The 22563-nt window shown below is 38.0% G+C and overlaps 3 protein-coding genes across 7 annotated transcripts; 1 reads left to right on the top strand and 2 right to left on the bottom strand.

The window, feature by feature from the left end:
* The first annotated feature begins 1895 nt into the window (after positions 1–1895).
* Positions 1896–5901, top strand: LOC111802447 (G-type lectin S-receptor-like serine/threonine-protein kinase At4g27290). 4 transcript variants are annotated; one of them, XM_023686817.1, is made up of 7 exons: positions 1896–2712; positions 3104–3253; positions 3376–3503; positions 4564–4774; positions 4868–5105; positions 5182–5332; positions 5407–5901. In XM_023686817.1, the coding sequence occupies exons 1-7, from the start codon at positions 1911–1913 to the stop codon at positions 5704–5706; spliced, it is 1980 nt and encodes a 659-aa protein (XP_023542585.1). In that variant the 5' UTR covers positions 1896–1910; the 3' UTR covers positions 5707–5901. The 4 variants fall into 4 exon arrangements, with proteins under 4 accessions (XP_023542585.1, XP_023542587.1, XP_023542588.1 ...); XM_023686819.1 differs by having other exon boundaries at positions 3143–3253; XM_023686820.1 differs by having other exon boundaries at positions 3143–3253; positions 3388–3503.
* Positions 5902–7804: 1903 nt separating this feature from the next.
* LOC111802148 ((3S,6E)-nerolidol synthase 1-like) lies at positions 7805–11068 on the bottom strand. Its single transcript, XM_023686416.1, has 5 exons — positions 10407–11068; positions 9335–9553; positions 9106–9244; positions 8178–8426; positions 7805–8095 (listed from the first exon to the last, which is right to left on the bottom strand). The coding sequence occupies exons 1-5, from the start codon at positions 11066–11068 to the stop codon at positions 7805–7807; spliced, it is 1560 nt and encodes a 519-aa protein (XP_023542184.1).
* Positions 11069–17314: 6246 nt separating this feature from the next.
* LOC111802462 lies at positions 17315–21653 on the bottom strand. 2 transcript variants are annotated; one of them, XM_023686844.1, is made up of 7 exons: positions 21528–21653; positions 21275–21418; positions 20018–20996; positions 19749–19927; positions 18707–18743; positions 18202–18269; positions 17315–18021 (listed from the first exon to the last, which is right to left on the bottom strand). In XM_023686844.1, the coding sequence occupies exons 2-7, from the start codon at positions 21370–21372 to the stop codon at positions 17571–17573; spliced, it is 1812 nt and encodes a 603-aa protein (XP_023542612.1). In that variant the 5' UTR covers positions 21373–21418; positions 21528–21653; the 3' UTR covers positions 17315–17570. The 2 variants fall into 2 exon arrangements, with proteins under 2 accessions (XP_023542612.1, XP_023542611.1); XM_023686843.1 differs by having other exon boundaries at positions 21275–21653.
* Positions 21654–22563: the final 910 nt, after the last annotated feature.

The raw sequence follows: 22563 nt of genomic DNA on the forward strand, positions 1-22563 counted from the left end.
AGAGGGGAACAAAGAATTCCTTATAATGGTGTCAGTGAGGACGTTGTGCCCCCAAGGAAGTGGACCGTGAGATCTAACATCGGTTGGAGAGGGGAACAAAAAATTCCTTATAATGGTGTCAGCAAGGACGTTGTGCCCCCAAGGGAATGGACAGTGAGATCTCACATCGATTGGAGAGAGGAATAAAGAATTTCTTATAACGGTGTCAGCGAGGACGTTGTGCCCCCAGCGGGTGGACCGTGAGATCTCACATCGCTTGGTGATGGGAACAAAACATTTCTTATAAGGGTGTCCGCAAGGACGTTATGCCCCCAAGGGGGTGGACCATGAGATCCTACATCAGTTGGAGAGGGGAATAAAGCATTCCTTATAAGAGTGTCAGCGAGGACGTTGTACCCCCAAGGGAGTGGACCGTGAGATCCCACATTGGTTGGAGAGGGAAACAAAGAATTCCTTATAATGGTGTTAGTGAGATCTCACATCTATTGGAGAGATGAACAAAACATTCCTTATAACGGTGTCAGCGAGGATGTGCCTCCAAGGGGGTGGACTGTGAGATCCCGCATCGGTTGGAGAGGAGAACAAAATATTCCCTATAAGGGCGTGAAAACCTCTCCCTAATAAACGCATTTTAAAATTATGATACTGACGACGATATGTAACGATCAACGATCTATTACAGAAGCACCTCCATTCAGTCTTCCTTTAAAGCCTTGTATAACACGGATTGTATCAACACATCCATGAATTTCATTTCACTTAGAACAACCTAAAGTTCATTCTTCCACTCACATAACCAGAAACACAGACTTAAAAGCAAATTGAATTGAAACGATTCAAAAGCAAAGTCATAACCTATTTATATAGTAGTTTGAGCTCATCCTTTCTTCACCAAATGTTACTCTTTCTATTGTTTTGTCAAAGAAAACTACACTATCTCAACCATACAAAACGATTGGGACTCAATAATAATCTAATTCTCACAGCTGTGTTCAAGATTGAATTTGACTTGGCATGTTCTTCATCAAACAAAGTCATTTTAAACTAATGATTAATTAATCTCAAGAACAGGAACAATGCTCTGAATTATACTTAAAAAAGAACAAAGTCACTTCTTTGATATTCAGCTCAGTTTGGCTAAGTCAAATCTCTTCTGCTGCTTCATGATGATTGTCAACTGTTATGCCTCTTACGGATCTTACCTCATCTTTATGACTTTTTCTCACTCGTAGAAGTTCTTCCTTAATTAATCTTAATTGTTTAAGGTAAGAGACAATTCAAGAAACCTTATAATACTCGAACAGATTCTAGAGTTATCTTCTTCATAGTAAACGGTGTGACAATGACGTTTCATTCAATCAATGCTGGCCTCAAGGATTCAATATGTTAAATTCAAAGTTGATATCTAAGTCAAAATGTTGAATGAAGCCATGGGAGAACTGATTTGCAGGTGCAAGCTTTCATCTTTTCTCTTTTTCTCGACGATCATTGCTCTGTTTTCAACAAAATCGTTAGCAATCGATAGCATAAAAGCAGGGGAATCCATTAATGGCAGTACCCAGATGTTAATTTCACCTGAAAGCAAGTTCGTGTTGGGAATCTTCAATCCCCAGGGCTCCAAATATCATTACTTGGGCATATGGTACAACAACATCCCACAAACTGTCGTGTGGGTCGCAAACAGAGACAACCCACTTGTGAATTCCTCTGCTCATTTAGTATTCAAAGGAGAAAACATTGTTCTTCTGAACAAAACAGGTGGGATTTTATGGACTTCCAATTCTCCACGATCATTGAAAGAACGAGAGGTTCAGCTGTTAGATACAGGGAATTTGGTTTTAAGAGAAACAGGGTCTCAAGATTATGCGTGGCAGAGCTTCGATTACCCGTCTGATACTCTATTACCTGGGATGAAACTGGGTTGGGATTCAAAAACCGGCCTGAACCGGAAGTTAACGTCTTGGAAAAACCCAAATGATCCATCGTCTGGGGATTACACATACAGTGTGGAAATGGATGGGCTTCCACAACTTGTAGTTCGTAAAGGGCCCATCATAACGTTTCGGGGCGGCCCATGGTATGGTAAAAGGTTTAGTGGAAGTGGGGATCTCAGAGCAACAGCAATTTATGCGCCGAAGTTTGATTATAATGGTGATGAACACAGAGCGCTGTTTTCGTATGAGGCGAGGAACAATTTCTCTGTAAGATTGGTGCTGGGCACGGCGGGGTTATTTCAGCAGCTGTATTGGGTGGAAGATGGAGAATATTGGTACCCATTGTATACATTGCCTGGAGATGGGTGCGATGTGTATGGAATCTGTGGGGAATTTGGTGTTTGTACGTTTTCACTCACAGCAGAATGTGATTGTATGGATGGGTTTGAACCCAAATGGCCTGATGATTGGGAAATGTTTAGGCGTTCTGGTGGATGTGTTAGAAAGGACAATCGAACCTGTGGAAATGGCGAGGGGTTTAAACGAATTAGTAGTGTGAAATTTCCAGATTCTTCAGGGTATTTTGTGAATGTCAATATGAGCATTCAAGACTGTGAGGCGGCGTGTTTGAACAACTGTTCTTGCTTGGCTTATGGAATAATGGAGCTTCCAAATGGCGGCTATGGCTGTGTTACCTGGTTCCATAAACTTATGGATGTTAAATATGTTGTTTATAATGGACAGGATCTCTATGTCAGAGTGGCTGCTTCAGAATTAGGTACTAAATTGCTATTCCTTCCATTCTATTACGAGTAAAGACGCTATTGTTAGGAATCACGACTCTCCACAATTATATGATACTATCCACTTTGAGCCTAAGCTCCCCTCGAACAAAGTACACTATAGAGTCTTCTCTGAGGTCTATAGAGCCCTCGAACACCCTCTCCTTAATCGAAGCTCGGCTCCTTCTTTAAGTACACCCTTTGTTCGACACTGTCACTTTTGACTACACCTTCGAGGATCCCAACTTCTTTATTCAACATTTAAGGATTCTATTGACATGACTAAGCTAACCATGTTAGGAATCACTACTCTCTACAATGGTATGATATTGTCCACTTTGAGCATAACCTCTCTGACTTTGTTTTAGGCCTCTCCAAAAGATCGAGATGTGTTTCTTAATTATAACAATGCTTCATCTGCTGTAGATTCAAACAACAAGAAACTTAAGGTTGCTGTCAGTGTGTCTGTGGCTTCATTTCTAGGCTTCTTGGGCTTTGTCATTTGCTTTATTCTTGGGCGTAGAAGAAAAGATAGAGGTAAGCAGTTTCTCTATTGCTTGATTGATCTGTCATTTGTTCATGGCTCATATATATTCCTTTTTGTTGTCTCTAAATCTTATGAACAATAGGTAATGTGATCACTCCTGAGATCACTGCAGGTGATATTCTAGCTCAAGAAAATGATGTTGAGATGCCAATCTATGATCTTACAACGATCGAGGCTGCCACGGATAATTTCTCTTTCTCGAATAAGATAGGTGAAGGCGGGTTTGGTCCTGTATACGAGGTACTCTTTCTTACTAACGTCTTTGTATTAAAACTCATTTCATAAATGAGTAGTGTGAGATCCCACATCAATTGGTGAGAGAAACGAAACGAAACATTCTTTATAAGGGCGTGGAAACCTCTCCTTAGCAAACACTTTTTCGAACCTTGAGGAGAAGTCTAGAAAGGAAAGCCCAAAGAGGACGATATTTGCTAGCGGTGGGTTTGAGCTGTTACATGTAGTATCAGAGCTAGACACAAGGCGTGTACCAAAAAGGACGCTGAGTCCCGAAGGGGGGTGGACATCGAGCAGTGTGCTAGCGAGAATGTTGGGTCCCAAAGGGGGTGGATTGTGAGATCCCACATCAATTGGAGAACGGAACGAGCCATTCTTTATAAGGGTATAGAAATCTCTCCTAGCAGACACGTTTTAAAACCTTGAGGGGAAGTGTGGAAGAGAAAGCTCAAAGAGGACAATATCTACTAGTGGTGGGCTTGAACTGTTACAAATGGTATCAGAGCCAGACATCGGGCGATGGGCCAGCAAGGACGCTGAGTCCTGAAGGGGGTGGACACTGGACGGTATGCCAGCGATGACTGGGTCCTAAAGGGGGGTGGATTGTGAGATCCCACATCAATTGGATAGGGGAACAAAACATTCTTTATAAGGGTGTGTAAACTTCTCCGTAGCAGACGCGTTTTAAAACAAAACTTTGAGGGAAAACTCAAAAAGAAAAGCCTAAAGAGGACAATAACTGCTAGTGGTGGGCTTGAGCGGTTACAAATGGTATCAGAGCCAGACACCGGGTAGTGTACCAGCGAGGACGCTAAGTCCTGAAGGGGTTGGACACCGGACGGTGTGTCAGCGATGACACAGGGCCTCACATGGGAGTGGATTGTGAGATCCCACGTCAATTGGAAAGGGGAACGAATCATTTTTTATAAGGGTGTGGAAACCTCTCCCTAATAGACGCATTTTAAAACTTTGAGGGGAAGCTCGCACTCTAGCAGTGGGCTTAAGTCGGTGTAACAATAGCTTTGGATAGACTATCGATATTACTTACATATGCTATATATTGTAGGGTAAGCTTCCATGTGGACAAGAGATTGCTATAAAGAGGCTGGCAGGGGGCTCTGGCCAAGGGCAAAACGAGTTTAAAAATGAGGTTACGTTGATATCCCAACTTCAACATCGAAATCTTGTCAAGCTTCTTGGTTTTTGCATTCATAAGGAAGAAACATTACTAGTTTATGAATATATGCCAAACAAAAGCTTAGACCACTTCCTCTTCGGTAGGTACCAAACTTGTTCATCTCCCTGTCTCCTCCTTTAGCAGAACAAATGTTCATTTTATCTCTCTAATTCATATCTTTCCCCTGATATAGATAACGAGAAGAGATATTTACTCAATTGGCAGAAGAGATTCGACATCATAATCGGGATATCTCGAGGACTTCTTTATCTCCACAGAGACTCGAGGCTAAGAATAATACATAGAGATCTCAAAGTAAGTAATATATTACTCGACAGTGAAATGAATCCGAAAATTTCAGATTTTGGCATGGCACGTATGTTCGGCGAAGATCAAACTACGGCAAAAACCAAAAGAATTGTCGGTACTTAGTAAGTATTAACACAATTTCACTCCGTCACAACATTTTTTCCCTTCACGTTCTTTGTAAGTTATGAATCGGTTCAGTGGCTATATGTCTCCAGAATATGCACTCGACGGGTGTTTTTCATTGAAGTCCGACGTGTTTAGCTTCGGAGTCATTCTTTTGGAGATAGTTAGCGGTAAGAAGAATAGAGGGTTCTTCCATACCGATCATCAACTCAATCTTCTCGGACATGTAAGTATCAATAACCAAACCGAACAAAACGCTTCTCGAGCATGGAAGCTAACATCAAGCTGTGAAATCTGCAGGCATGGAAGCTTTGGGATGAAGGAAATGCTTTGGAGTTGATGGATACAGCATTGGAGAACAAATTCCAAGCTTCTGAAGCACTACGATGCATTCAAATAGGGCTTTTGTGTGTTCAGCTGAGCCCTGATGACAGACCAACTATGTGGTCGGTGCTTTCAATGTTGGAGAGTGAAAACATGTTATCTTATCCTAAACAACCTGGATTTTACACAGAGAGAATGTTTTCTAGGACTGATAAATCATTAGCTGAAGCCTCTACTTCCAATGAAGTGACAGTTACTTTGGTACATGGTCGTTAGTGAGTATTAAAGTCACTTTGCAAAGAGTACTCATTTTCATTTGCATTGCATTGTTTGAGTATCAAATGAACATGTTCTTAGCAGTTCAAGATGTCTGGAACTTGGCCCATTTTCATTCAGTAGGCCAAGAAGTAGCTTCTGTTATGAACACTCTTGCTAGAGAACTTTTGTTCTTGTAGTGTTCAAACCTTGGAACAACCATATATGTTATAAAAAATCGAACGTTTTATAACTCATGTTCAGGATTTGGATCAGAATTTGGAATCCGGATTTGGTATCTGATGGCCCTGACGAATCTCGCGATTTGGTCATGCTACTTACTCTTCGTTTTTTAGAGGAAGATTATCTCCCACAGACCAACAACAAGTTCTTCTAGCATATTTTGTCTTCACTCACATGTATCATAGCATCTTAGAAGATTTCTAGGAGGTTTAAAATATATTTAACCAAGGAGACCTTATAATTGATAATTGCTCCAAGTAAAATACGTTTAAACATAGGAGATTTTATAATTGAGTCACTCAAAAGGAAGAAGGAAGGTGCAACTTGTTGGTATTAGTAGTAACTTTCATTTACTGTAAGTCTTTCTTAATCATCCTATCTTTAGGATCACTCTTGTTCGGAAGTGGTTTCGGTTCATTTATATGCCCCTCCTTTATTCGGGTGTCACATGGTTAGTTTATAATACCCGAGCTCAGCAGGTACGTAAATTTCCCCAATCTTCGCCATAATTATTCAATCATTCGGGTCAAAAGTCAACTGAGGGGCAAAATAGTAATTTTACACCCAATACACCTATTACTATTTTCAGGGTCTGCAATCCCTAGCCACACACGCATGAGTTTTGGAATTTCAGATCTGTCCGTGAGCTGTAATATAGAATGCTTGCTTCTATTATGAACGGTTAAAAGGCGAGAACTTGTGATCAACGCTTCAAGTGCTTGATGGATGTTATTGTCCTATTGAGCATGTATGACTACTTGTATGTCTTGTTGTATAATAGCTCCAAGTGTTTGAATGCTTGTTTCTGGGAGCCTAATAGCAAATTGATGCCATAGGGAGAGGACGCCTATAGAAGATCGAGCACCTTAAGAATGTGAGAGGCTATCAGCGGGTCCATACCAAAGTTCCTAATAAGGAGAGAATTTGTAACGCCCGGTCAATACTAAGTAAACAACTACTTATAGACACTCATTGCATCCGTGACCTAGCAGGTGAACATGAGTTTTAATCTAAGCTCTAGGTGTATTACTCTTGCTGCACAGTCTTGGGTAGCTAGCTTAGCCTATGCAATGGTAACCGGTATCTGAAGATGAGTCACTGTCTCCATAGACTCCATACCAGGTGATGACAACATAATGAGTTTTAGCCTACTTGTCATCAATGGGAGGTTAGCTAGCGAACCCATCCCACAAGCCATGAAGTTGTCCAAGGTTGGGGGCACTACCACTAGTACGTGTCAGGCCCACTGGCTACCCGCATGATCAACACTCTTCAACCGGACGAATCCTGAGTGCAAGGTAACCACTGACTACATGCATAGTCGGGTTGTGATAGAATCAACTCCAACTTCCTTCCTAAGATTTATGCAAAACCCTTCCAATATCAACGTACTAAAAATTCAGAACTTAATTCTAATTTTTTTATAAATAAATAACTAAAAACTCTTGAATTGGAAGGAAGATCGGAATCAAGAACTTAGAAAATCATACCTTTCATTCTTCTCGATTCTTGACAAAATTGAGTGGACCATTTGGAGCGAATTTTGACTTAACACTCTCTCAGGAACCCTAAATCCTTCATCCTTAGTCATGTGATTAGGTCTAACACGGACCCCAAGTTAGGCATCGGATCAAAATAAACAATTTTCTCCCTTAGGGTTGACTTTGATCGAGTATTTAATTTTTTTTTTTTTTTTTTTTTTTTTTGTCGGCCTATGTGTCACATGGTTAAATTGGTGATGTGAACATATTGAATCCAACATTAACATAGAAACAAAAACAATAAAATGATTATTTTCCTCGTATAACATCGTTACATTTGACATAAACTACATTGATATCATATTTTACTTTCTTTCATGCAACATACCCTAATATTATATCTCCGCTCTTTCATACAACATCGATTTCACTAGCTTCTTAAGCGTTGGAAGGTTTTGATTGTCATCATAACCATATAAAATCGGAACAAATCTCGCAATATTCAAAGAAGTTTCCATGAACGCAAGAGGAAATGAACTCGACGACAAACATTCTCTATTGAGCTTCTTCCATGCATACGAAATCAAATTGGCTATGTGTTGTCGTGAGCTCTCAATCGAAGCATCTTTATTGTCTTTCATGTAGTAATTCACGTATGATCCATCATATCCGTCTTGATTCTCATCCTAAGTTCATAAAGAAAGTTAAACTCATCATGATCTAGCAAATTAGAGAAGAATATCGATTCAACGATCGATTTGTACGAACCTTGGCGCTTCCTAAGTCGTCTTGAAGCCTCAAGATTGTTGCGGTAGAAGAAATAATTTCAGGGTCGTTGTCTAAAAGCTTCACGGTTTCATGGTTTATTGTTTGTCCTAACAAGAAGAACGCATGCACTAACACTACGTGCACTCCACTGCTCACTGCTCCATTTCTTAGATACTCTTTGGCACTTGGTGAATAACCAGAAACGAACCATTCACTTTCTACTAGGAATGCGTCGCAAAGCTTGGCCCACTACAAAAAATAGTCAAAATAATGGATTAATATAAATATTAATAACATGAATTATGTTATGATCGCATAAACGGGAGTCCTCCCAACAATCCTCAACAGTTCTCTCCTCGAACAAAGTACATTATAGAGCCTTTCATGAGGCCTACAGAGTCCTCGAACAACCTCCTCTTGACCGAGCCTCAACTCCTTTTTCTACATTATAGAGCCTCCCATGAGGCCTATAGAGCTCTCGAACAACTTTCCCTTAACGGACCCTCAACTCCTTTTTTCTGGAGCCCTCAAACAAAGTGCACTCTTTGTTCGACACATGAGTCACTTTTGACTATAATGCTTCCCCTTAATCGAGGCTCGACTCCTTTTCCGAGAGTCCTCGAGCAAAGTGCACCCTTTGTTCGACACATGAGTCACTTTTGACTATACCCCGTAATCGAGGCTCAACTCCTTTCTCTGGGGCCCTCGAACAAAGTACACCCTTTGTTCAACCCTTGAGTCACTTTTTACTACACTTTTGAGACTTAAAACTAAGTTAAAAGCATGACTCTGATACCATATTAGAAATTACGAACCCTCCACAATGCTATGATATTATCTACTTTGAGCATAAGCTCTCATGGTTCTGCTTTTATTTTTTCGAGAAGCACCGTACCAATGGAGATGTATTCAGTATGAACATAATTACCGATTTTTGTAAGGAGTTGATTGGATTCCAACCATGCTTCTCATGGATTTTACTACTAATTTCATTTGTCATTACATAGAGTGATTTGAAACAAATCCTCATACAGTCTGGTAGTGCTTCAGCCACCGTAACATCCCATCTGCAGCAACAAATGTGGGGAATAAGTTTCCAGTTCGCTTGAAATCAACATACAATGAATTTGAATTTGAATTTGAATTTGAGTTCATACCTTCTAACAGCTTCTGTGAACAGCTTAAGTTGGTCGAGAGAGGCGTAAACATCGAACATGTCGTCAATTAGATAAATAAAAGAGATGGGTTTTGAAAGTTCAACTCTTTCCTCGGAAAAACATGGATCTGTGAGACAAACTAACGAACAAATGTACCATTTTAGCGGTTGGTCCCTTGCAAATCCCAACACTTTGCCCAAACCTGTGTCTGTCCACCATCTACAACCAACATGACATTAGTTTAACGTTAGTATAGGAGAACATAATTTGGTCGGTTAATTGTTGGGAATCATGACTCTATAGAGCCTCTCTTGAGGCCTATGGAGCCCTCGAACAACCTCCCATTAATTGAGGTTCGACTCCTTCTCTTGAGTCCTCGAACAAAATACACCATTTGTTCGACACTTGAGTCACTTTTGACTATACCTTCGAGGCTCACTACATTTGAGGATTCTATTGACTAAGTTAAGGGCATGACTTTGATACCATGATAGAAACCACGACTCTTCATACTGGTATGATATTGTCCCCTTTGAGCACAAGTTCATGGCTTTGCTTTGGGCTTCCCCAAAAGATCTCATACTAATAAGATATATTTCTTATAAACCCGTGATCATTACCTAAATTAGCCAATATGGGACTTCCTCCCAACAATCCTCTCCTCAAACAAAGTACACTACATAGCCTCCCCTAAAGCCTATGGATTCCTCAAACATGCCCTCCTTAATGAGGCTTGACTCCTTCTCTGGAGTCCTCAAACAAAGTACACTCTTTGTTCGACACTTCAGTCACTTTTGATTACACCTTCGAGACTCACTTCTTTGTTGGATTGTATTGACATGACTAAGTTAAGGGCATGACTCTGATACCATGTTAGAAATCACGACTCTCCACAATAGTATGATATTATCCACTTTGAGTATAAGCTCTCATGACTTTACTCTCGGCTTCCCCAAAAGACCTCATACCAATGGAGATGTATTTCTTACTTATAAACTCACGATCATTCCCTAAACTAGCCAATGTAGGACTCCCTCTCAACAATCCTCAATATTAATTCGGTCGAACTTACTGCGTGAACCGATAAAGTTCCCGACGACGCATGTCCTGGGCAACGTTGAAATCCATTTTGGCGACAAGTTGGAAATCACGGGTCAATCTATTCGTGTCCGGTAAATCCCCCATTCCAAAATAATCCTTCACCATGAACTTAGAGAAGCTCGTATGATAAGGATTCGCCAAAGCTCTAGCAACATGCCTAGCTTTGTTACAATCAACATTCTTCATGACATATTCACTCATGATTCGGGCACTAAAAACTCGAGCTTCCTCGAGTATAGCTTCGCCTGGCAAGCAAAATTGCGAAGCTTCAAACAAACTCATCACCCCATTGATATCATTCTCAAGCTCCTGCTTGAAATGGCCATCCTCGTCCATGAAAGCCTCGAACATGTCCGACGGCACGAAGTAGCCACCTTGTCGGAGGAGTCGAAAGCGAAGAGCGACTTCATGAAGGTCGTGGTTTGCATAACTAACGTCGAGGTTGAGTGAGGCTGCGTAATGGCGTTGTAAAATAAGGTCGATCTCGGCTTGGAAACGGTAGGCGATGCCGAGACGGTGAGCCGCATCGATCAAGGTCAAAGCTTCCAATGGGTCATTTAGATCGCTCCATGTTGTTGGAAAGGGGTTTTGAGGAGGATTAATTGGGCGTTGTTGGATCTTTGTTTCCGCCATTAATATTGGATGGAGAAGGATTGAAGAAGAAGAAGAAAGCAAATTTAAATTTTGGTTTGGTTTGGTATGAGATGGATGGTTTGATCTTTCCTCCTTATATAGAAAAATGAAGAGAGCTGTCGTTGTTTGAATGAACCAAAAATATTAATAATTTAATACATTCTTTAAGATTCTTTAATAAGAGGTTCTTCCTTTTTTATTTTTTATTTTCAAATAAAGTATGAACCACAATCATTTTTTAGCCCGAAAGACGGCCTTTTCACGTGGGTTAGAATAATTATTTAGTAGTTATTGAGCCCGAGAGAATGTCCTTCCCATGTTGGTAGGAAGCAAAGGTTCAGACCTTAAAGAGGGGAACTTTCAAGGTGGACATTGTTAGGAATCACGACTCTCCACAATGGTATGATATTGTCCACTTTGAGCATAAGCTCTCGTGGTTTTGCTTTGGGCTTCCCACACCTCGTACCAATGGAGATAGTATTCCCCACTTATAATCCTCAACAGACATCGAGCGGTGTGTCAGCAAGACGCTAAGCCCCAAAAGAGGGTAGATTGTGAGATCTCACAAAGATGGGAGAGAAAAGGGAGTGACAGCCTATATAAGTTAATAAGCTTGACTTAACAAAATAAGTTTAGATTTGTTAGTAATTGATTAATTTTAGGAGAAAATTTAGTGACTTCTACAATCATGTAACATACTGATGAGATGAGATATATGTTATTTCCACGACAAAAAAACAAATAATAAATAATAAAGCATAAATGGTTAAGGGTTGTGTGTAAATCTCTCCTTAAAATCTTGCGTATGGACCATTACGAATGGTATTAGAGCCGGATATCAGATGGTGTGCCAACGAGGACACTGAGCGAAGAAGGGAGGTGGATTGTGAGATCCCACATCGATTGGAGAGGGGAACTTTCGGGGTGGACATTGGGCAGTGTGCCAGGAAGGACGCTGAGCCCCGAAGGGAGGTGGATTGATAGATCTCACATCGATTGGAAAGGGGAGCGAGTGCCAGCGAGGGCACTGGGTCCCGAGGGGGTGAATTGTGAAATCCCACACCGGTTGAAAAGGGGAATGAAACATTTTTTACAAAGGTGTGGAAACCTCTCCCTCAAGTAGATATTGTCCATTTTGACTCGTATCATCGTATTTTAAAAAGGACGCCAAGGTGTGAGCAGAGTAGTGTCGTGTTAGGTGGAGAGAAAATGCATGACTTTTATTTTATGACATAAAGATATTATTTTATGCGTTACTTTTAATTATACATTTCTGTTATTAGTATAAAAAAAAAACGTGTCACCATCGGTACATTTAAATTATTATATGAAAAAGAATACTAACACGATTTTATTATTTATCTTTTAAAAAATGATGACAATTTAATAAAATAAAAACAATTTAAAAAAAAGTAGCTTCCACAAGTGGAACACATGGTTGATAAGTCCGAACATTTCCATTTCATTCGGTCTAAAAAAACGGTTTAGATTTTAATTTATCCTAAAAATACCTATTAAATTTTTCATAAAATTTTAAAATTCTTAATAATAAGTCTGAAAAGTATTTTAGACTTAAAAAAAAATTAATATATATATTTAAATACCATCATTTCAAAAAAAAAAAAATTAATTTTCATTAGTTTATTAATAATTTTATTAATATTCTTAAATTTATTAAACTTTTTGAAAAAAAAAATATTTTTATTATTAATACCAAATTTAAAAAATATTCATAAACTTTTAAATAATAATATTAAAAAAAATTAGGATAATTTATCACATTACTTTCATCCCTATATTATAATAATTTTTAAAAACTTTTTTTACGGAGATAAATGGTGTTAATACTATTTTTAAAATTTCATAAATATTTTTTTACTAACTATTATTTATTTTATTTTTTTAAGGTTAAAATGGTATTAATGATTTTAAAAAAAAATCAATAGAATTTTTTACGGTTAAAAGTTTAAGGATATTTTTGAAATAAAGTATTAACATATTCCCTATTAAACTACTAAAATAAAGTATTAACATATTCCCTATTAAACTACTGAAAAAGTATTTTTAAAACAAAATAAAGACATTTCTTAAATAAATATATATTTTTAGATTTTTATAAAAATTTAAGAGTATTATTAAAAATTTTGAAAATGAGTATTTTTATTAATTTATATTAATCCCTCTTAAATTTTTATTTTGGATTCTAAATTTTCAAATTTCATTTTTTTTCTATTATTTAATATCGATTTTTTTTTTTTTTTACTTTTTATGATTTGAATTTGAAAATTGAAGGGCTTGATATTTTAGAGATATTAATCTAACTATTCGCGGTGTGAGTCAAATGGTGACCTCATCACTAACTTGTGGTGTCAAAATTTTGGTTCGAGATAAATATCTATTCATTTATGTAAGCTATTGTTTTGTAACGAGTTAGACGATTAGCTTATTATCCCTAAAAAAAATGTAGAGAATTGTCACGGTTCTTCAAGTCTAAAAAAATTAAGTGTGGAAATTTTACTAGCTGTGGGTATGAAACCTTCTTTATAAGAGTGTAGAAATCTCTCTCTAGTAGATGCGTTTTAAAAACTGCGAGGTTGACGGCGATACGTAACGGACCAAAGTGGACAATATTTACTAANAATCAAAACAGACAATATCTACTAAGGATGAACTTAAAGCTCAATTAATTATTTAAACATGTAACACGTGTTGAAGATTGTTGTTTATTAGGAAGAGAATGTGTCCATGAAGACAACAATGTTTTGTAGGTACAAATTTGGCAGCCAAACAAGACCATTTACCCTATCCACGGGAAAAACGTTTGATATGACTCGAAAGAAAACTTAAAATATCTTAAAATTCTATTTTTTATCCAATAAATTCGATGATTTTTTATTAAAGGAATGTGTTCCGTTTCCCTCTCCGACCGATGTGCGATCTCATAGTCTACCCTTCTTGGGGGCCAGCGTTCTCATTGGCACCAGCTCAGTGTCTAGCTCTGATACCATTTGTAACAGTCCAAGCTCACAGCTAGCAAATATTATCCGATTTGACTCGTTACATATCACTATCAACCTCACGATTTTACAACGTATCCATTAGGGAGAGGTTTCTACACTCTTATAATGAATATTTGGGTCCCCTCTCCAACCGAGGTGGGATCTCACAACACACCCACTCGAGTATCTAAGTGAATGATAATATCTCTATAGATATCGAGGACTTTTGAATGAAACTAAAGTCAAACTCACTGTTTAAGCTGATTTTCTTATCGAAACGAATCAATATTTATCTCAATCGAAATTTAGTTTTTTTAGTATATTAAAGAAAATGGTTGAAATTTTTGGCGTCACGATTCAACGCACACCATAAAATACTTATCAAATGGTGGAACACGATCCAACTCACACCACAAAATTGATAAATAGTTATCGTAATGTCTTTAAAATCCAAGCCTTTCTAACCTAATTCCTAATCAACTACCGACCTTCAACCATGAAAGTAACACAACATTAGAAATTTAGAGCCGTGTTTAATTTCAATTCAAAAACAAAGGTTTATGTAACCGTCCAACATCATCACTAGTAGATATTATCTATTTTTTCTCGTGATATATCGTTGTCAGCCTCACGATTTTAAAACACGTTAGTTAAGTAGAAATTTTTACACTCTTATAAAAAAATGTTTCGTTATCATCTCTAATCGATATGAATTTTCAGACATTGACAAAGAACAAAAATAAATAAATAAATAACATCCCTTTAACAAAAAAATAATTTAAAAGATTTGGGAGCTACTTTTTTTAGATATTAAATTATAATCATGTTTTTTTTTTAAAGATAAATAATATAACCTTGATATTCTTTGTCATATAATAATTTAAATGTACGTGGGCGACACGTTTTTTTTTTCTTTTCCCTTTTTTTAGTGAAAAAAGAAATATATAATTAAAAGTAACGCATAAAATAAAATATTTTTCTCATTGTATGATTCCAGCCAATCATTTTTTTTCCTCCAAAATTTTAAATGTCATAATTAAATTTTATGATTTGATAAAATATTCTTAAATTACTCTTTAAATAAAATTTTATAATTTTAATTTTTAAAATTATAATAAAATACCGATTAAGCTCGTATCCAAATATTTTAAAAGTGTATTTTGTTTCAAAAAGTACTAGATATTGAAAGAAGAAAGATTGATTGAAATTTTTCACACGACAAAAATGAAATGGTACGTGTCCACCCTAAAATTTGAATCCCACCGGCTAAGCGGTGGGGTTATAGTTTGACTCGCACCACAAATTGATGAATAAAATCTCAATTTCGACGATCACGACTCGAGTTTCAAGATTGTCGGTATCTGAAAATGAGGTGTTACCTCCATAGGCTCCACACCAAGTAAGGACAAGATGGTAAATGTTAGCATGTTCATCATCCCTCGGAGGTTAGCTGGGGAACCCATCCTATAAGCTATGTCGTTGTCCAAGGTTGGCGGGCACTACCCTCCGGTACGTGCCAGCTCCACTAGTTACCCACACGATCAATGTCCTCTCACAGGACGGATCGTCCTTGCATGGTAATCTCTTACTACCCACTCAACGAGGAGATAACATACAAGCAAACAAACTCAACGGGGAGATAACATTCGTCAATCATAATAGGTCATCCTCCTCCCTAAAACCGCTGAAAACATATAAAATAACATTCATTACTAACCTCATCATAGGTGCAGTTTTCTTACATCATGCACAACATACTCATTCATATTGCCCAACTCGTATTCTAGTTATGCATAAAGGCATAATATATAAAATAGTATGTTTCTCGAAAATCTCAATATAGGGGCATAACAGTAATCTTATCATAACATACATACATACATACATTACATACTCGTCCAAAAACAGCCGTGTGAAGTCCTTAACATGCATTTTCTAACCACCTAAGGTAAGAAATGCTCGCATGTAGCATGTCGTAGTGATCCCAACAAGTATTACTTGCCTAAAGTCCGTGTGGTTACTTATATGGATGACGCATGTCTTTCCGAGCTGACTTTTCCACGTGTCAGGAGATTTCTCTGGTATGTCCTAATTCTAGTAAAATTAGGGTTAGTGCCGAAATTAAGACGAAAAATTGATAATCAAAGGCCAACTAAAGCAAAAAAGAGTCACTCATGCGCATACACGCGCCTACACATGTGAAAAAACACTCCTCTACATAGATTTGCCTAGGGGGAGTACATTGGCTAGGCTCGGAGCGGGTCAAGTCAGCTTGAGTGGATGGCCCTTGGTTTTGAGTCGACTGAGTGGGTTTCGAGTGAATTGGTATGCCTTAGAGTCCTACGTAGCACAGATTAATTCTAATTTTCCGTTAACAAACCCACACTCAACACATATTGACATTGCAGGCGGCTGTGATCATCCGATGCGTATCCTCCTACATTCAGTTAAACTCAAACTTATTTCGTAATTTCATTTTCCTTTCTATTATCTTATGATTTTCATAACTTAATAAAAAGATTCTATAAACGACATTATTCGATCATTAAATGCACACCACACCAAATTTGGCCCAAAAAATTGGTACGATAACTCCAACAAATTGCATGGAAAAGTGCCAAAGTGGTCAATTAAAAGATGTTGTTGGTCCATCAATGACTTCTATAACCAAGCTCCCCTAATATTGGCTATGCCATTCAAACAAAACAAAGCGACTAACCAACCACCAAGTGTTGTATCATTTTCAATGCCCCACTTTGTACTCATTCAAAAGACTAAGATACTACATATCATTCAACCACACATTTACAACACCTATCACAACTTGGACCCACAAACAGAACAATTTCAACTACCCAATCAAAGTTATAAATGTTTTTTCAGGTTGGATTGAATTTTTAGAAAATTAAAATTTTGGTTCGGTTTGCGAGTTACATTATTTTAGTCGAGTCAACCCCACCAACCGAAAAATAGAGTTACAACTCCGATGTACTGGATGACTTGTAAATATTTATATTTTTAAATAATTAAAAAAATAACTCAACAATCTAATCCAAAGCAAAATATAGAGTTGTGTTGTGTTGGAAACTCTATTTGGGTTGCTCGAATCACTAACCCAATCAACTTGAAATTTTGGCTAGTTTGAAAGATTTTTACAGTGCTTAGCAGCCAGGAACGAAAACCAGATGTGTCACTACAGACATATATGAGAAATTCACCCTTCTAATTTATAAGTTAACAAGAACTGTCAACACGACCGATAATTATAATAAGAAAGTCGACGTCAAGTTTTGGATCATCTATCATTCTGCAATACTGTGGAATAAGCATTCCAGAAAGTCTTAACTATGAAAATTCATGAAGCTGCCTATGTATCACTGTCAATACAATTACTTTCACCATATAGCAATGCCAAACAACAAACTAAAGTTTCAACTTTTCTTTTCTTGCTAATTATGTTTGTTCCCCCTTTTCTTTCCCATGGACCTAAAACAGTTGATATTTTAATAGCCATTGATTTGAGGTCTAGAGGATGATGACCCCATAAGCCGTGAAAAAGGCATCTGAGACCGCCCTGGGAGGTTGCTTTGACTGGGAACTCTATCGGCCACGTTTGAATCCGAAACCGACCTAGAGAAGGCTTGAGCCAGCTCAAGTGCTGAAGCTACTTTCCCAGGACGCACGTCGGTAGAGTTCGAGGCAGGTTTTGGCTGCTGCTCAACAGGCTTGCGCCATGTCTCTGGAGAAGGTGGCCGCTCGAGCTGCTGCTGCTGCTGTTGTCTTTCAGTGTCTCTATCCCTCCTTCGATTATCAGAGAAATTCCTCCTTTGCATCTCTGGATCTGCCCTGTTATCCCTTCTCTCACCTTCCTTACCCTGCCCTGTTTTTCCAGTTCGATGCACAGGAACTGGGGGCCCTTGAACCCTCTCAGTTCTTGAAATGTTTTCTTCAATCCTTCGGACAACAAAAAGTAGGGCATGAACAGTTCTTTATCGTATAAGAAATTAATGAAAAGTAATAATTTAATCTATTCGAAGACAGCTACGAAAACTTTCTTCTTTTTCCTAATCCATTTCTTCTTTGTTTTTTGTTTGGGTACATAGAGAGTAATACATTCAAAGAAAGGTTCATTACCTTCCGGAATTTTGAACAAGATCATGGTTGTTATTAGTGGTATTATCAACCCCTCGTTCCTTCAGAACCTGAGAAAATGATAGTGGTATTAACAGGAAGTTGAGGCCACAAAGAAGAGGGGGATCTGAGACGTCGATCAAACGCCAATAAAGAACAGGCAGGATACTATAAATACTCCTATTCTTTCAAAAGTTGCCAGACTTCAAAACTAGCTTTGGAGTAGAATAACTGTTAGCATGTTGAAGGAAAGCATTCTTTTCCGACTTAATTGTCACCATGTCGATTTTTTATCGAATATTCTAATGGATTTCTACTCACATAAGCAGTTTTGAAACAAGGTCACGAGTAATGTTGCAACTTATGATAAATAGTGGTATTTTTTAAACATGAAGCAAAATTCAAGGGTATTTTTTATAATTTAGCTCATAATTTGTTATCCAATAACTGCACAGAACCCATCATAATTACAAGTAGCGGACACACCCAAAGAAAGGATTTAACTGACCTGCTCTCGTGGGCGAGCACCACCAAACACAGAAATCCTGCACACGGAAGAGACATTTACCTTCTATGAGCAAGGTAAGTGCCACTAAAAAATCCCCCAATTTTAAGCAGAAAAGCCCAAGTTGTACCAAAATTTTAGAGACAAGGAATATATAAAAATATATAAACTACTCCCCTCCAGAAATGCAGAGAGGTTATGTCTTCTGGTACATACCAAAAGTTCGATATTACAAGAGCTCATTTTTTCCGATTGGAGTTTACAACTTAAGATTCAAACGTCACCTTTTTAAAAGTGAACCCACCAGCTAAGCGAACAAAAACATGAACTTGTTTACTATTTCAGTTTTACAAGAAGTCCACCACTAAGGTTTAGATTTGATCCGAAATGGAAAATGAGCCTATGACCCAACATCTTCATCAAATTCCAAATTTTTTTTCAAGTATACTCTTTTCTTTTAGTCAGTGCGGTCCTCTTCAACTCATAGCCCCAATATGCTTTGTTGCCCAGACAAGGGATATATCATTAAAAAATAACCCAGGTAATCCACCCACATAATTTGAAAACTTAACCTTTAGTATTACGTTCAACAATTCAAATGAAGTTAGACTTCACTGACAACAAAACAGAAGATGACTCGAAGGTCGATTGCATATGGACAGCCGTGGATACACTACATAACATTTTTTTCATACCAATCCAAAATTCTTGATTTTTTGAAGTGTATACTTTATTCAGCTAAGATGTACATCCACACATCAATGAGATTCGAAAATGCTCATATAAACAAAGAAAACCCAATAGGGAAATGGGGAAACGCTGATGAAACAACCTATAGTGGTGATCATGGAAGCAAAAGATTAACTAATGCATTTGATGTATTTGACTAGTTTGTTTTATATACCGAGATAAGACGCAAGCAAAACTAAAATTAAACAAATAGTTTCCTATTCTTTCAACAGTATGCATCTTCAAAATGGATAGGATGTAGAAATAGAAAACAAAGTAGAATATTGTCAAAAATTGCCAAGTTCACGTTACTGACCTGTCTCTCCCCCTAATTCCTTCCGGTTGTTCAATGGGTTGTGACCGGGGCTTCAGGTTCAATTTTGGACGCTCAATTCCTTCCTTTCCACTCTCAGAACCAGCTGAACTAGATTTCACATAATTTGAATTTCCATGCACTTCATTCACATTTTCAGCAGAAACAGCATCAGGAATCATCTGCATTCCAATAACCGTGTAACAAGGATGAGTAAGTGAACTGTAAAATCTGAAGCAAAATGTATGGAATCATAAATGAACTGTCCATACCTGCTTGTTATCAGTAACAATGGGTTCTGAACCTACCAATGGCTTTGTTCTTGGAAGTAATTTCAACTTTGGGCGTTCTGATACTACTGGACCCACGCCAGCCATTTGATTAGGCTCAGAATGCTGAACTACAGAAACATCCATTTTAGAAGATCTATCTTTAACAGCATGATATTTAGGAACTACAACCCTATCACGCTCGGAAAAATCTTGTATATTTCCCTCGGTTCCATCATCTATGCCAAGTTGTCTTCCTGCATGCCTAGCTAATGAAGCATCACGAAGTTCCCTACCATATGATACATCAACCTTGTCAACGGAACTACCATAACCCTTTGACTGAACTTTAATATCTGGTTCAGAAGATGCAACAATGACCACATCGGTTTGATAACCGACAGACGTTTGTGACTGCCATCTCCCTGAAGACACCTTTTCGAGAGCACTAGCATGAGCAAGCTTGGAGACAGCACTAGGTCCAGCCCACGCAGAATGAGAATGTTCTTTAACCACAGAAACCACCTCCTTCCTTACTTGCCAAGCATTTGGATGAGCCCCAGAAAAGGCCATCCCGCTGCCTCCACCAGAATTCTGAGAAGCAACACCTGAGTGGAGAGCGTCACCAACTCTCCCTGCGTACGAATTTACTGCACCAGAAGTTGGAAACTGCGACATTGGAGCCATCCTCTGCCTCCCACTTGATTCATAGTCAGGCTTTAACTCTGAACGACTAGGCAGAACCCTAATGCTCTCATCGCTGATAGTTCGACGTGGAGGTGTTACACCACCCAGAGGCTTCCTTTCATCCTCATCGAAATTTCGGCCAATATGTGCAGCAGGAGCGAGAAATGGAGTTTTGTCATCAAAATGACTGATTGCCGGAGATGAATGCGGCCTAGACCGATGGTCCGACCTGTTCATAGGGTTCCCCCACGATGTAGGGCGATCGAAACTAGTCCGATCTGAAGGTCTGACGGTTCTTCAAAAAGAGAATAAAAAAGCGAAATCAGTCCATCGCACTTGCATGTCCACTTCGGAATTAATTTAACAAACCAAAAAGAATCATAGTAAACAGGATCAAGGAGGTTATAAAACTCGGATCTAGTTCTTCAATCCAAACTCGCATTGAGAAATGAACATACAATCCATAAGACAAATCAAATAAACACCACTTCGCACAGAACCAAAATCAAAGTAAAGGGTATTGTAAAAGCAATAAAACGAAAATAATAATAATCAAGGTTAATCGAGACATACACTCCAGGAGCAGACGGGAGAGGCAGATCATTAGGGATAGAACCTCCATGGAAATCCTTGAGCGTCATAGTATTACCACTCCCTTTCTTCTTCGACATCGTTCCAAATAGAACCCTAATTTCTTCTCAGTTTCTTCACGTTCTTCTGGTAGATGAATTGACAGAGATTTAAGTAGCAGAAAAAACGGAGAACAAAGAAAAGAGAAAGAAGAGAAAGCCCGCAAATCGCTAGAGATGAATGGGTGTTATCGCACAAATCTAGCGTATCTCTCTGATGATTGAACTGCAGGCGCGGCTTCCCCTTTACCTTCTCACTGCTCTCTCCCTCGCTCGCGGACCAGAGACGATCGCCTTCTTTCTTCTCTCGTCGTTAGATTGGTCAAGCTTCTGTGACTCGCCGCCTCCTACACAGTTTTGGACCGTCTGATAATGACATCGGCCCAATAGAGATTACTGCTTATGGGTCCGGCCCAATTTTGTGGCTCAGATTTTCTTGCCTAGGCCCAAGCCCAATATCAGAGAACGATTTTTGGTTTTTATAAATTTTAAATATATAAAAAAACATTAAAGTTTGATTTCCATTTATTTTTATTATTCCAATTTTGTTCTTTGTTTTGTTTTTTTTTTATTATTGTATCAACCATATATTGTTTGTTTGCCGACTCAATAATTTAAAAGTCATTTCAATTATAATAATAATAATATACCTATCATTACTCCAAACAAAAAAAATTGTATTTTAAGTATATATTTATTTACCAACATTTATTTAAAATATAATTTAATAGAAAGATATTGTCGAAGTTATTTATATCCAATGTTCACACATTATTTTTTATCAATTTCTCGAATGATCTTTCGGTACACAGATAAAATTCATTAACCTCTTTGATAGAATCAAACGAAAAATTAGTGTAGATCAAGCGAAAGTCTAATGATGGCTTACCCTATAGCAAATGCAAGTGTTGGATGAAAGTCTCGTTGTGCACTTATGCTCAAAGTGGAAAATACCATACCATTTTAGAAAGTCGTGTTCATCTAACAAAATATTGTGAGCCTCGAAGACATAGTCAAAAAATGATTAAGACTCCAAAAGAAAATGAATCGAGTCTCGATTAAGAAGAGGCATACTTTATTTGAGGGGAATAGCAAAGCTACGAGAGCTTATGCTCAAAAAGTGGACAATATCTATACCATTGTGGAAGGTCGTGGTTCCTAACCGTCAGAAATTTGAGCGGTCACTCATGTAACTTACAATTTCATTAGTTGTAGCGTCAAATTTCATCAGAG

The sequence above is a fragment of the Cucurbita pepo genome, chromosome LG09 (genome assembly GCF_002806865.2).
Source record: "Cucurbita pepo subsp. pepo cultivar mu-cu-16 chromosome LG09, ASM280686v2, whole genome shotgun sequence".
In the NCBI taxonomy this organism is placed as follows: Eukaryota; Viridiplantae; Streptophyta; class Magnoliopsida; order Cucurbitales; family Cucurbitaceae; genus Cucurbita; species Cucurbita pepo.